Source organism: Culex pipiens, chromosome 2 (assembly GCF_016801865.2).
Source record: "Culex pipiens pallens isolate TS chromosome 2, TS_CPP_V2, whole genome shotgun sequence".
Taxonomy (NCBI): Eukaryota; Metazoa; Arthropoda; class Insecta; order Diptera; family Culicidae; genus Culex; species Culex pipiens.
The window spans coordinates 79106515-79120219 of record NC_068938.1 but is presented as its reverse complement, the minus strand read 5'-3'; the positions used below and the strand labels follow the sequence as shown (position 1 = coordinate 79120219).

The 13705-nt window shown below is 40.3% G+C and overlaps 1 protein-coding gene across 1 annotated transcript; it reads left to right on the top strand.

Moving 5' to 3' along the window:
* Positions 1-2102: 2102 nt before the first annotated feature.
* Positions 2103-13290, top strand: LOC120422989 (TBC1 domain family member 20). The gene is made up of 7 exons (XM_039586599.2): positions 2103-2568; positions 2640-2759; positions 11411-11655; positions 11720-11913; positions 12040-12256; positions 12319-12428; positions 12489-13290. Exons 1-7 carry the CDS (start codon positions 2322-2324, stop codon positions 12712-12714), a joined length of 1359 nt encoding a protein of 452 aa, XP_039442533.1. The 5' UTR covers positions 2103-2321; the 3' UTR covers positions 12715-13290.
* Positions 13291-13705: the final 415 nt, after the last annotated feature.

Genomic DNA, 13705 nt, shown 5'->3' with positions numbered 1-13705 from the left:
TTGATTGTTTTGGAGCGGACGCAGAATTGATTAACATTGAAAATCAAACGAATTAATCGCGTTGTGGGATGCACGTGAAGAACAGGACTGCTTGGATGAAAAGCGGAGGTGGTGTGGCGAATACAGTTAACTTCATCCATCGGAAGTTCAGTTTATTCATATTTATCCACGAATGGGTTCCATTTCTTGTGCGTATACTAATAAGAGCAGAATACGAAGAGAAGGAAGACGAGCCCAGCAGGCCTCGCAGGCTCGTTGAAGTATAAGAGATGTCTAGTTGACAAAGGTTAAGTAGGCAAAAACAGATTCAATTTCGATGGATGTCTATAAAGAGGTCTCGATGAAAAACTCTAGATTAAATTAGAAAAACTCGATTAAATTTTACGAAGTTTTCTTTAATACGATCACTTAAAAAAATGTCTTTTGCCCATACATGATTTTCTTTTTAAAACAAATAACAGTTTCAAATATAGGAGCAATACGTAAGGAAATGTACGCACTTTGTAAGGAAACTTGTAAGAGACGCCAAAACACGTGTTAAACTCTTTATCGATAGAGTGGGTGGTTAGCCAGTCTCTGTGAAGCCTGATGGCGTATTTAGTGGGTTTTAGAACAGTTAGTTCACGTGTTCTTTTGCGCTTCTATTAAAAAAAAAGTTTCCATGCGTCTTACATTTTTGTGATACGCTGATTATTATATTTATTATGATTATTAACAAGATTATTCTGGAGGAGTCATGACTATGTTCTAATATTTAAACAAATTGGAGAAAATAACTTAAGAGATTTGTATTTTTTAATCATTACCCCGGAGAAGAGGGAAGATGTGAGTATTGTGCCAACCTTGTTGTATAGGACCCCATTGTACCGCTGTAAATAGAGCCCAAATGACAGTTCGGCTGTTGGACCGACGCTCAGTCAGCGAGCGCATTCTCTCCGCAACAGCGTCCGTGGCTACTCCGGTGCTGGGGATTCTTCCAGGACGATGTCGAGTGCTTACAGACACGAGCATTTGAATTTTGAAGCGAGTCTTCTTGTTCTTTTTCCTATTTATTTTTCTGCTTGCCTTCCCAGCGCGAACGCTTATCCAGCTTTTTAAGCGAAAATGGCGTTCGAATGGTGAACGCCCGAAATGTCAAAATCACGCAGTGGTACCAACATTGAGAAAAAAGTGTGCCATGGCATGACAGCCATTTTTTTTGTCTGATGTTGGTGCTACTGCGCGATTTTGACATATCGGACGTTCAACATTCGAACGCCATCTTTGCTTAAAAACCTGGATATGTCAAAACAAACTTTGACAGTTTGCCTCGCAGTTTGGTCTACTTGACATTTTGCCTAATTATTTATTTTGACTCGTCGACCTTCGCAGATAAACACTCTGGACCACAACACAGCATGTTTCGGAATTCGCTATAAGATCCCGCCGTGTCCTCCAACTGGAAGGCCACTCCTCGAGCTCTGTGTACTGACGGCCTCCCTTTTCCATGGCGATCTGTTTGGCCTTGAAATTTCTATCGCTGTAGATATTTTGTTGACCGTGGAGAAACCGCGTCGGAATATCGTTTTACTCCATAGCACAACCTTCGGACGCCGAGAAATGAGCAGAAACTTGCAACAGAGGCCACAAAAGACCCAGGGGTCGTTAAACTGGATTGTTTTACTTGGCAATCTAGGTTTATTGAAACTGAAAATCTGGACAGTGGAGGCATCGAAATATTTGTTAATTCCTGTTTACAACAGCGGGAAATTTGGGGAAATTAAATGCAGAATCGCGAGCTTGAAGTGATGAAAAAGTTAAAGTTCAAGAAAATTTAACTTCCTAAATTCGGCATAAACTTCCAACATTCTACTTGATTTATTTATTTACAAATGATTCGCTCCAGATGGTATTTATTGTTGTTATCATTCAAAATTGTACAACTACCGCGATTTTATTTGTTATCGTTTACTCAAATTATTTCAGATTAGCGAATCTGCTCTGTGGGTCGATTTAAGTTCAATTCACACTATTCTCCACAACCGTGCACGTTTTAGTACACACTTCTTTCCTTCAATCAACCCAACTTTTAGTACAACATTCCAGCAGCTGTCAAAGTGTTTTGATTGAATCATTTTACGCGAGTGTTGTTTTGAATCAGCCCGAGAGTTCACAGTTCGAATGGCAAACATCGTCACCGCCGCTGCCGTCGTCGTCTTCGTTTGTCCGCGGAAAAATCGATAATCAATCCGTGCATTTTTTTTGCGTCAACCGTTCGCCACCCGCCGGGAATGTTATCTGCTTGAAGCATTCCCCGTGTGAAGTATTTGTTGTTATGAAGGATGGAGAAGGTTGAACAGCTCGATTCCAGCGTCACCAGCAACTCGATGACGGACCACAACAGCAAATCGCTGACCTCGTTCGAGGCGGACCGTAGCTTTACGGAGTTTTGCGATGAGAATAGTCGGCTGGTGGAGGACATTCGGGAATCGCCGTCGCCGACGTCACCCTACGGGAAGAATGTAGCGCTGGTGCAGCCCAATAATCACCGGAGGTCGGACGAGCCGACCGAGCTTAGCTTTGAAAAGTGTAGGGGGTCAAGGACTTTTGGACTAAAGTTTTACTTTATTAATTCCTTTCACTTTTTTTGCCGCTTTTAGTTCCTGAAAATCACGAAGAAAAATTGAAACGTATCAAAATCGAAAACGCTTTGGACGATTCCGCGACCACGCAGGACGAGTGGAGGAAGTTTGCGAAATCCGAGTATGGTCTCATTAACGGTATGTACCCGCCGCCACCGCCCCAACCCTCGACAATCGTCCATGTGCAACCACCTTCTTGTTTGCCTTCTTTGAAGGACGTTTCTTGTCTTCGATATTGAGCTGTCTTGAGCGCCTCCTCCTCCTCCCTCCTCCTCAACGCTAAAAAACCAGCCGACGCAGAGAAAGTGCTTCTTTCGCGGAGGGAGGGAGGTGTGCGAAAAAGCAGCAGCTCCAAAACAGACGTGTTGTAGGAGGAGATTGCAATGCAGTTTTTTTTATTGCTGTTTTTTTTTGACGAGTTCGAATGTGTTTAATTGCTTGATGTGCGGGTCACTGACGCGAAACGAAGTGGTCAGTCGAAATAAAAACAAGCGCGCAATTATGTAAAGCCCCCGAGCGGCCCTGTTATCAAATTGAGTGGCCGGAGTGGTTGAAGAGCGGCGTGGGATGGTTGAAGAGCCAGAGGGGGTCAAAGGTTGAAAAAGACTGAGCTGTCGGGGTGACTCATTTGGCGTTTATTATTTTGTTTTTAAACAGGATTATGTTAACTTTTTCAAGGTTGAAATTAGATGGCTTTAAGATAAAACATTAAGATTTTGTAAACAAATTCAAAAGCTTCAAGATAAAAACTCAAAATTTTGTGAACTCGTTTGCAACAACATGGATAATGCTCTAATCTAGATTGTTGCATTATAAGTTTTAACCGTGGCTCTGAAAATACGTTTTTTCAGAGCCACGGTAAAAACTAGACAGTTTGCTTGCTATCGCTCTTTTTCTCGACTGCAACAAATTTCAAAATTGCAGCATTTTCTTTAAAACTGCTTTCAAAAACTCGAAATATGGAATATCTGGTTCAACAGCCTTATTTTTTTGTCAAAAATTAAGCTTTTTGCCTTCCTCACCTTATTGAGGAAAGGCTATAAAATCACTCAAAAAATGAACTTCTTTATTCGACCTTTTAGACCCACCTTCACGTATACCTATCGACTCAGAATCAAATTCTGAACAAAAGTCTGTGCGTGTGTCTGGATGTAAGTCCGTGCAACAAAAAAATGCACTCGGTTATCTCTGGACTGGCTGAATCGATTTGGACCGTTTTGGACTCATTCGACCCGTTTTGTGGTCCCATAAGTCCCAAGTTACTACCATGAAATTTAGAAAAGTACTTCAAAAGTTGTGCCTTAAAACGAGTTTTTCTAAATTTTGTTCAGATGGTGATTTTGGTAAGAAAACATATTTTTAGAAAGACATTTGAAAGACCTTTCCAGTGAGCATAAGATATTGAAAACCCTTTCAAAAGTTATAAGCACTTAAGTGTTGTTTTTACACTTTTTTGGAGGTCAAATCTCAGTTATTTCGATGAAAATGATGTCTGGGTCCATTATGCGAACCGTCGTAAGTAAGATAATTGAAAGACCTTTCAAATGAGCCTAAAAGATCGAAGATCTGATAATCCTATCAAAAATTATGAGCACTTAACTGCCGTTCTACGCATAATTGTCCCATGTCATTTTGGACGATTATGACTTTTTAACATTTTTAAGTTTAGTTTGTCGTATACTTTAAGAAAAACACATAAAATCTGGTACTTTGTTCGGAAACTCATCAAAAACAACACCAATTAGAGCCAAACATTTCATTAGGGCACAAAACCAAAACGTAAACATTCGGGATTATTCCACTATTTCATTCATTAGTAGGGTAGAGTAGTCATCAATGAGACACGGGGAACAATGATAAAATGGCTCTCACAAGTCGTAGTTTCAACCAATCAGGCTCATATTTGGGGGAAAGGTGTGTCTACTGGATACACGTCTGCCATATAAGTGGCTTTGGTCATGGACGCTCCCTTGAAAAGTTATTCATAAATGTTTGATTCTGGGGTGTAAAAGTAAATTATGGACAAAAAATACTTTTTCGCTCGTAGGCTGCCATTTACACCAAAACTAATATTTCTTCAAATGTCTTTCGACATTCCATAGGGATTAGGTTGGGCTACAATGTCCTTTCATTAGATTTGGCCAAAATTTAGAATACACCCAGAATCCAGGACTGTCTCATTGTTCCCCACTCTTTTCAGCCCATGGGTAACAATGAGACACTTTGATTTTTCTTCAATAAACTTTTCAAAATCGATGGAAATCTTTCAAAACATGAATTTAATGTGATTTTTGGCATATTTATAGAGTTTAAACTTCATTTAACCAAAAATACAAAGTTATTTGGTATTAATATATGGATTTTACAAAATTTAAATACTTTTTAGTGAAACTTTTGTTATTAAAAATTTCATGTTGGCAAAATTACTCTAAAATGTTCAAGGCAAGTCACCTGCAATGGAACAATACAAAAACATGATGTTTTGCTAGAAAAATGTTGATTTTCGTAGAGTGTCTCATTGTTCCCCAGCTGTCTCATTGTTCCTGCCAAGTGCGTCTACAATGAGACAGTTGAATAACTCTGGCTGTAGATGTCGGATCGATCTCATATTTTGGTCAATGATAGAACACATTAAAAGAAAGATAATGCAACTAAAAGCTCATTAAGACATGCTGATGAAAAAAATAGAAAAATCGTTGAAAGTTGAAAACCAAAAGTGTCTCATTGATGACTACTCTACCCTACACTCCCTACATGCCCTCCATGAATCAGATTGATAGCAAACAATTTACCATTGAAAAAACCAAAAACACAAAAGGGCACATAACAATTTACACTCCAAACCAAAAAAATGTTAATATGTGCCCTTTTGTTTTTCGTTAGTTTTTAGTAGTTGTGGAACTTTTTGTGTTATAAAATGAACTTTTCATACATTCTTAACACTAATTTACTTCAAAACAAAGTTTGGTTTACTTTTCACCAAGCATTTCTGCAGAAAAAAACTTCGTCAAAAAACAATATTTAATACGGTCCCGCGGCTGCTGTTCAGTACTCTTTTGAAGAATTTTTATGTTTTACATACCTTATCTACACCATTCAATCACAAAACTTCACCAATTATCAAAATTTCCACTGAATCCCTCATTATTTCTAACTATATAAAAGGGCCCAGAAACATCATTCAAAACATCAATCCGGCGACAGCGCTTTAGTGTCCTTTTAATTCTCTTCGAAATTGCATTTAGAAAGGGCCCATTATGAACAGCAGTTGGAAGCTAAAAGGGCCTAATAACGAGATTTTTTAAAATTATGATTTTTATTGCGAAACTCAACAAAAATTAAGAAGCATTAAAGCAGAGCTCAGGATAATGATGCAATTTATCGAATCCTCAGTTAAAATGCCATCAGTCAAGCTTTCTTTTTTAAATAGGAATTGAAACAAGTTGTCCACTTTTTGCAAGCGATTTTCTCGAATGGCGGTTTTTGGTCTTGTGCCCTAATGAAATGTTTGGCTCGAATTCTGGTTTGTTCCAACTTAAGGACGCATAATTGGGTCCTAAAATTAAGCTTAAATTTGTGATATTATTGTACACAACGAAATAGGTTATTTTTCTGAGTACAATGACCCTTTGTACGACCACAAGGATTTAAAATGAAATTTTAAATTATTTTCAAAAAAAAATAACTTCCAAAAAATTTTATCTTGTCAATTTATTTATTTTTTTGCATTAAAATGAAAAAAAAAATATCAGAAATGGTATTTTACTGTTTTTTTACCGTTTTACACGAAATCATTAGTTGAAAGAAAAATTATATACTGCCCCTTTCAAATGTTGCTCCAGAATTATGCCTACAACTGTTTTTTTTCGAAAATTTATCATTTGAAAACGGTCTACCTCATCAGAAAAAAAAAATAATTCCGTCAAATTAATTATTAGTAAAGCAGATATTAGACTATGACAAACAAACATACAAACTCGCACTCGCAAACTTGTTTGCGGCAAACTCGTTTGTTTCTCAAATGTTTCTTAAAACACAATTTTATATTTTCGTTCAACTTTAAATGTTTAATCAAATTTTTGTTAATTTCAGGAAAAAAAAAATGAAAAAAAAGTTCAAGATGGTATGTCAGAGACATAACCGAAAGACATAGGACCAAACAATTTGAAATTGTTGTTGGATTGCTAGTGAAATCTGGAATAAGATTATTTTATTTTGTTTCATAGATTTGTCGGCAAAATTGTCATAAATGTTCTCCCAAGGTGAACCTTCCATGAAGGCACCGGCAACTCCAGGTTGTGGCCACTACTATCGAAATGTCAATTTTCATGTTCAGTATCAAAAACCATGAATTTTGATACCCATATTGCCACAACTCGTATGTTTCTGTAAATGTCCCCCCAAGCCCCGGGGGAACCTTCTTTGAGGGCACCGGCCACTCCAGGTTGTGGCCACTACTGTCGAAATGGCCATTATTATGTTCAGTATCAAAAACCATGAATTTTGATACCCATATTGCCACAACTCGTATGGTTCTGTAAATGTCCCCCCAGGCCCCGAGGGAACCTTCTTTGAGGGCACCGGCCACTCCAGGTTGTGGCCACTACTGTCGAAATGGCCATTATTATGTTCAGTATCAAAAAGCATGAATTTTGATACCCATATTGCCACAACTCGTATGGTTCTGTAAATGTCCCCCCGGGCCCCGAGGGAACCTTCTTTGAGGGCACCGGCCACTCCAGGTTGTGGCCACTACTGTCGAAATGGCCATTATTATGTTCAGTATCAAAAACCATGAATTTTGATACCCATATTGCCACAACTCGTATGGTTCTGTAAATGTCCCCCCCGGCCCCGGGGGAACCTTCTTTGAGGGCACCGGCCACTCCAGGTTGTGGCCACTACTGTCAAAATGGCCATTATTATGTTCAGAATCAAAAACCATGAATTTTGATACCCATATTGCCACAACTCGTATGATTCTGTAAATGTCCCCCCAGGCCCCGGGGGAACCTTCTTTGAGGGCACCGGCCACTCCAGGTTGTGGCCACTACTGTCGAAATGGCCATTATTATGTTCTGTATCAAAAACCATGAATTTTGATACCCATATTGCCACAACTCGTATGGTTCTGTAAATGTCCCCCCGGGCCCCGAGGGAACCTTCTTTGAGGGCACCGGCCACTCCAGGTTGTGGCCACTACTGTCGAAATGGCCATTATTATGTTCAGTATCAAAAAGCATGAATTTTGATACCCATATTGCCACAACTCGTATGGTTCTGTAAATGTCCCCCAGGCCCCGGGGGAACCTTCTTTGAGGGCACCGGCCACTCCAGGTTGTGGCCACTACTGTCGAAATGGCCATTATTATGTTCAGTATCAAAAACCATGAATTTTGATACCCATATTGCCACAACTCGTATGGTTCTGTAAATGTCCCCCCGGGCCCCGAGGGAACCTTCTTTGAGGGCACCGGCCACTCCAGGTTGTGGCCACTACTGTCGAAATGGCCATTATTATGTTCAGTATCAAAAAGCATGAATTTTGATACCCATATTGCCACAACTCGTATGGTTCTGTAAATGTCCCCCCGGGCCCCGAGGGAACCTTCTTTGAGGGCACCGGCCACTCCAGGTTGTGGCCACTACTGTCGAAATGGCCATTATTATGTTCAGTATCAAAAACCATGAATTTTGATACCCATATTGCCACAACTCGTATGGTTCTGTAAATGTCCCCCCGGGCCCCGAGGGAACCTTCTTTGAGGGCACCGGCCACTCCAGGTTGTGGCCACTACTGTCGAAATGGCCATTATTATGTTCAGTATCAAAAACCATGAATTTTGATACCCATATTGCCACAACTCGTATGTTTCTGTAAATGTCCCCCAGGCCCCGGGGGAACCTTCTTTGAGGGCACCGGCCACTCCAGGTTGTGGCCACTACTGTCGAAATGGCCATTATTATGTTCAGTATCAAAAACCATGAATTTTGATACCCATATTGCCACAACTCGTATGGTTCTATAAATGTTCCCCCGGGCTCCGGGGGAACCTGCTTCGAGGGCACCGGCCACTCCAGGTTTTTTCCACCACTGTCGAATTGGCCATTTTTCATGAGAACCGCCGCATCATAGCGACTTCCACCGGTCCGCTTCGCTCGAATTTCCTCCTTCTGCTGCTGGTGGTTCTTCCTTCTGGTTGCTGGTCCTCTTCTTCTATTGGCCGCTGCTGCTGCTGCTGCTGCTCCGCGCCTGCCCGACGTGCACAGTTCGAGTGCTCGTTCCAAAGTGACTTGCTTTTGCGAAATTTTCTGCTTAAATAGCGGCACAGCCGGAGAACGGCACAAAAGGGGCGCGGCCTCGAATGCATACGCTCGCTCTGATTGGTCATCTGTCCGATTTGTACTGAAAAATTACTCATTTTGATTGCATGTTTTAAGTGCTTTAACTATGTTTAGTCAAACTATCTATGTAGTTAAACAATAGCTGAAGTCTTCCTCTTTCGATTGGTGGTCCAACCGTCTGGATTGATTCACAGGGAAAAAAGATATAAGCGTTCAAAATGTCCCCTTTTTTAACGCTTAAATGTGACGCTTTGGATCGAATTTCTGAACTGGCCCCCCAATATAGTAAGTAAAGACATAGTCCTATGTCAATAAAATAAAAACCTTCAAGGCATGCAGGTTGACATTTCTGCAAACAAATGCAGGCAATCAACAAAACAGGAAAACTGTCAAAAAGTACTAGTTTGTTTGTTTTAGAAGTGGGCAAAACCGCTCTTTTCTAGGAGCCGCTCATTTTCGCTCGCTCATTAAAAAGAGCGTTTCTTTTGAACGGTTCTTTCGCTCTTTTTCAAAATTTTGAAAAAAGGCTATAAAGATTGGGGTAATCTTTATGTTTAGGACTTATATAAATCATTAAAATGAACGATATGGCACCATTGCCATGGTGGTATCTTTGTCAAGATTTCTACTCGAACATCAAATTTTAAATAATAACATGGGGAGAGCCCCCAAACTTAAATTTAAGATTTTGGAGAAAATAGCTTTTAATTTTATAAAATTGTATTTATTCTGTTAACTCTTTTTACATTCTGAATCAATCGATAACGTTTATAAATGCTAAAGTTTAATCGGGCGAGAAAATTGTTTTTTTTTCAAACTTTCATGGGATTTTTTGAAGCATTTTGAAATGCTTATATTTTAACTTAATACAATGAAACCCCGATAGTTTGACACCAACTGTTGTCAAACGAACGGGGTCATTTTTTAGTTTGACACCCCTTTTACACGTAGTTCACACACACTACCAAACGTGTGGTTTGATAGTGTGCGTGAGCGCCGTGTAAAACGTGACAGTTCGTCACTTTTTAGTTTGACTTTGACCAACCAACGGGGTACAATCTAAACAACCCGATTTAATATCACCAGAGGTGAAATAGAGCCATTCTTACAAAATGATGAAACTCCGAAAAATATATTGGTGCAATTAATTTTTCAGAAAGATAATGATACCACCCAGTGAGAGTTTTACCTAAAGCTTCGAATCTTTTTAGACTAAACCTTGAATGCATTTTTTTTTATTTCAGAAGTTCATGATGGGTCGCAAGGTAATTCTATTTAATTAAGAAAAACTTATTGGATTGACATTATAAGAAAAAAATAAAGTGAGAGTTTTACCTAAAGCATCGAATCTTTTTAGACTAAACCTTGAATGCTTTTTTTTTATTTCAGAAGTACATGATGGGTAATTCTATTTAATTAAGAAAAACTTATTGGATTGACATTATAAGAAAAAAATAAAAGTACTCAGTCTTTAATGTTAGTCTATGATTAACTTAAAAAAATATGTATCGATATTGCACTTTGTCAATCTATTACGAGAAGCCAGAAAGATCACTTTCAAGCGCAGCGTTAAACGGGCGACATAAACCTTGAACAATATTTGCAACGGCCTTAGAAATAAAAGATACTCAGGTAAAAAAAATCCATCTTGGAACGGTTCTTTCAAAAGACCAGAGTTTCAAAAAGAACCGTGGTTCTTTTTTGTGAGCCATGGTTCGTTCACTCTTTTTAGTGATCCGGCTCTTTGAACGGTTCGCTCTTTTTTGCCCACCTCTAGTTTGTTTGTTCTTTAAATGTTTCATGAAAAAACACAATTTTATATTTTTGTTCAACTAAGTTTTTAAATGTTTAATCAAATTTATGTAAATTTCAAGTTAAGTTTTTAAAAAATAAATAAAATAAAAACCTTTGACTATCGCTCTTTTAAGTGACTGTAAACAACAGAATCTCATAAGTTTCAGAATTTTCCTAAGAGGCACTTCCTCAAACTCGAGTCGTGGTGTGTTTGTTTTTGGGACGACATTTTTTTCTTTGTTCACTAGTTGCAAAAGTGCGGGGAACCCACGCGACTTTTAAAAGTGAACGGGTTTTTGTGGTTTGGAGGGGGTTAAGATGAATTTCATCGGGCCAATGAAATATGTTTTAATTTGTTAAGTTTTTTTTTTACAAATTGTTCGTTTTCCCCCCTCGTGAGCAATTTCCATACAAAACATTTTTTTTTGTATGGAGCATGGACTAAAGCCCTTCCCGTAGCATCGCAACACGGATGGCTCGGCGACGGATTTATATTAAATAGTCCTCCCCAAAACATCGTAGCTCGGGAGGCATCGGAAAACCAATACCATATCCTACTAACAGAAAGAAAGCATATCATTCACAAGATGCTTGGATGAGATGCCGTGTCGTCTATATTTTCTATATTATTTTTAATTATCCCTCGTCAGATGACCTCCGCCGCAAGGTGTGGCCTCTGCTCGTCGGCGTCGACCCCACCCAGGTCGATCCGGCGCCCTCGCTCGAGCAGCTCAACAGCCACCCCGAGTACAACCAGGTGGTGCTGGACGTGAACCGCTCGCTGAAGCGCTTCCCCCCGGGCATTCCGTACGAGCAGCGTGTCGCCCTGCAGGACCAGCTGACGGTGCTGATTCTGCGCGTCATCATCAAGTATCCCCACCTTAAATACTATCAGGTTAGTTGTTTGAAGGGTCCGCGAATTGAGTTATTGTGACTTGAACGCTTTTTATGCTTTTCAGGGTTATCACGATGTGGCCATCACGTTTCTGTTGGTGGTCGGGGAGGAGGTCGCATACCACGTGATGGAAATCCTGTCCACGAATCACCTGGTGGAGTGCATGCAGGAAACGATGGAACCGACCCAGCGGAGGTTAATGTTTATCTATCCGCTTGTGCGCAAGGAGAGTGCGTCGCTGTGTGACTTTCTCGAACGGTAAGTCCACGCATCCTTCCTCCCCTGTAGAATCTGTGAAATGTGCTCCGTTCACAGAATTCTCTCTGCGGTAATAATAACGCAGTGGGGCTGACTGCTTTTTTTCTTGAATTATATTCAACGCAGATCAACCGTGGGCACTCTGTTCGCGCTGCCGTGGTACCTGACCTGGTTTGGCCACAGCCTAAACTCTTACCGGTCCGTAGTGCGACTGTACGACTATTTTCTGGCCTCCGAGTTTCTTCTGCCTATATACGTGACCTCGGCGATCGTGCTGTACAGACAGAGTGAGATCTTCCAGGAGGACTGCGACATGGCCTCGCTGCACTGCTTGCTCTCGCAGGTTGACCCGTTGTTTGAAGGATGATTTATTTGTTAAGCTTTAAAAATGATATTTCGCTTTAGTTACCAGAAGACTTACCTTTTGAATACCTGCTGAAGAATGCAGAGGAATTGTACCGCAAATATCCACCCAAAATGATTGAAAAGGACGTGGAGAATATGATTGCCAAAGAGTAAGTTCACCTGAATTCTCGTAATCCGCTTCAAACCCTTAACCAACCCCCCAATCCCAGGAAGCAGCAGCGCCTCAAGGAGGAACGCGACCGCGAACGGCGGAAGGCCGCCTACAACAAGGGGGTCGCCAAGCCGGGCCACAACTCGCTCATCGGCCGGTTATTCCCGAACCTACCGCTGACGCGGCGGTCCGTGTTTGTGACGACTGCATTTTCGATCCTGGTCGGATTCTGTGCCTATTACTACCGCGCACACTTGATACCCCTGTCGGCGGCGGTCAGATGAGTCGAGCTGTTCCGGCGGATTCCGTCGACTTTTACGGCCGTCGCCGGCGGCCCACTGACCAGCTACTGAACTGAACTGGACCGGAGGGAAGGGATTTGCATGACTTTGCGATCGCAGGGAGAGAAAAAAAAAGTTTTAAACGAGAAATGTGATTATTTTTTTAAAACAAATATGTTCATATAGTGTTAAACATGGCCAAAAGGAAATCACGCGAGATAATTAACGGTCCGTCTCGTTTTCTCAAATTTGTCATTGCAATAAAATGAAAATGAACCACATTTAGTTCGTACATTTACTGTATATTTTCATCAAACCCTTGTGTACATAAAGTGTACGTTGATTAGCTTTGCATGGAATAAAAAGTGGCTTGGTAAGTTTTCCTGGGAGAAACATTATTATCTAAGATTACTAAAAAAAGGAAATCGTTAACTGTAAGCGAAACAAAATGTGAAAATTAAACCACTAGAATGTAAGCCAACGCACTCTGTTGATGATTAAGATCTATGCAAAATGTATAATACTTTCACTCACTGTTTTATTGGATAAAAAAATAAAAAATACTGTAATAAATAAAGATTTATCACATCTTTTTCATTACATATCACTACAAAAAAAAAAAAGAAAAATAAATAAACACCAAAATCTAAACATTTTTTTACTCCAAGAAACCTTCAACCCCAGGATTCGAACTGACGACCTTTGGATTGCGAGTCCAAGCGCCGCCAGCGATTCTACCGGAGTTGGCTTGGTTTGGTGTGTTGTTTGTACTTATACCAGGGAGACGACTTCTACACATGGAATGACTCACAACACCCAAGGCCGGGACCGACGTTTTACTTCCCCATCCGATGGAAGGCAGAAGCAGGTGGGAATCGAACCCATGATCATACGCTTACAAAGCGAAACTCGAAAAATTTGAACAGTTTGAAAGTTGCATTTTGATAAAAAAAAAAACAATTTTTTTGCCCAACTTCTTCATTTGATTTCTGAA

Excerpts from the sequence above, each read along its gene's own strand:
- LOC120422989 (XM_039586599.2), top strand. The coding sequence starts at position 2,322 with ATGGAGAAGGTTGAACAGCTCGATTCCAGCGTCACCAGCAACTCGATG. Across the intron at positions 11,914-12,039 it reads CTGTGTGACTTTCTCGAACG|ATCAACCGTGGGCACTCTGT; the intron begins GTAAGTCCACGC and ends TATTCAACGCAG. Across the intron at positions 12,429-12,488 it reads GAGAATATGATTGCCAAAGA|GAAGCAGCAGCGCCTCAAGG; the intron begins GTAAGTTCACCT and ends CCCCAATCCCAG.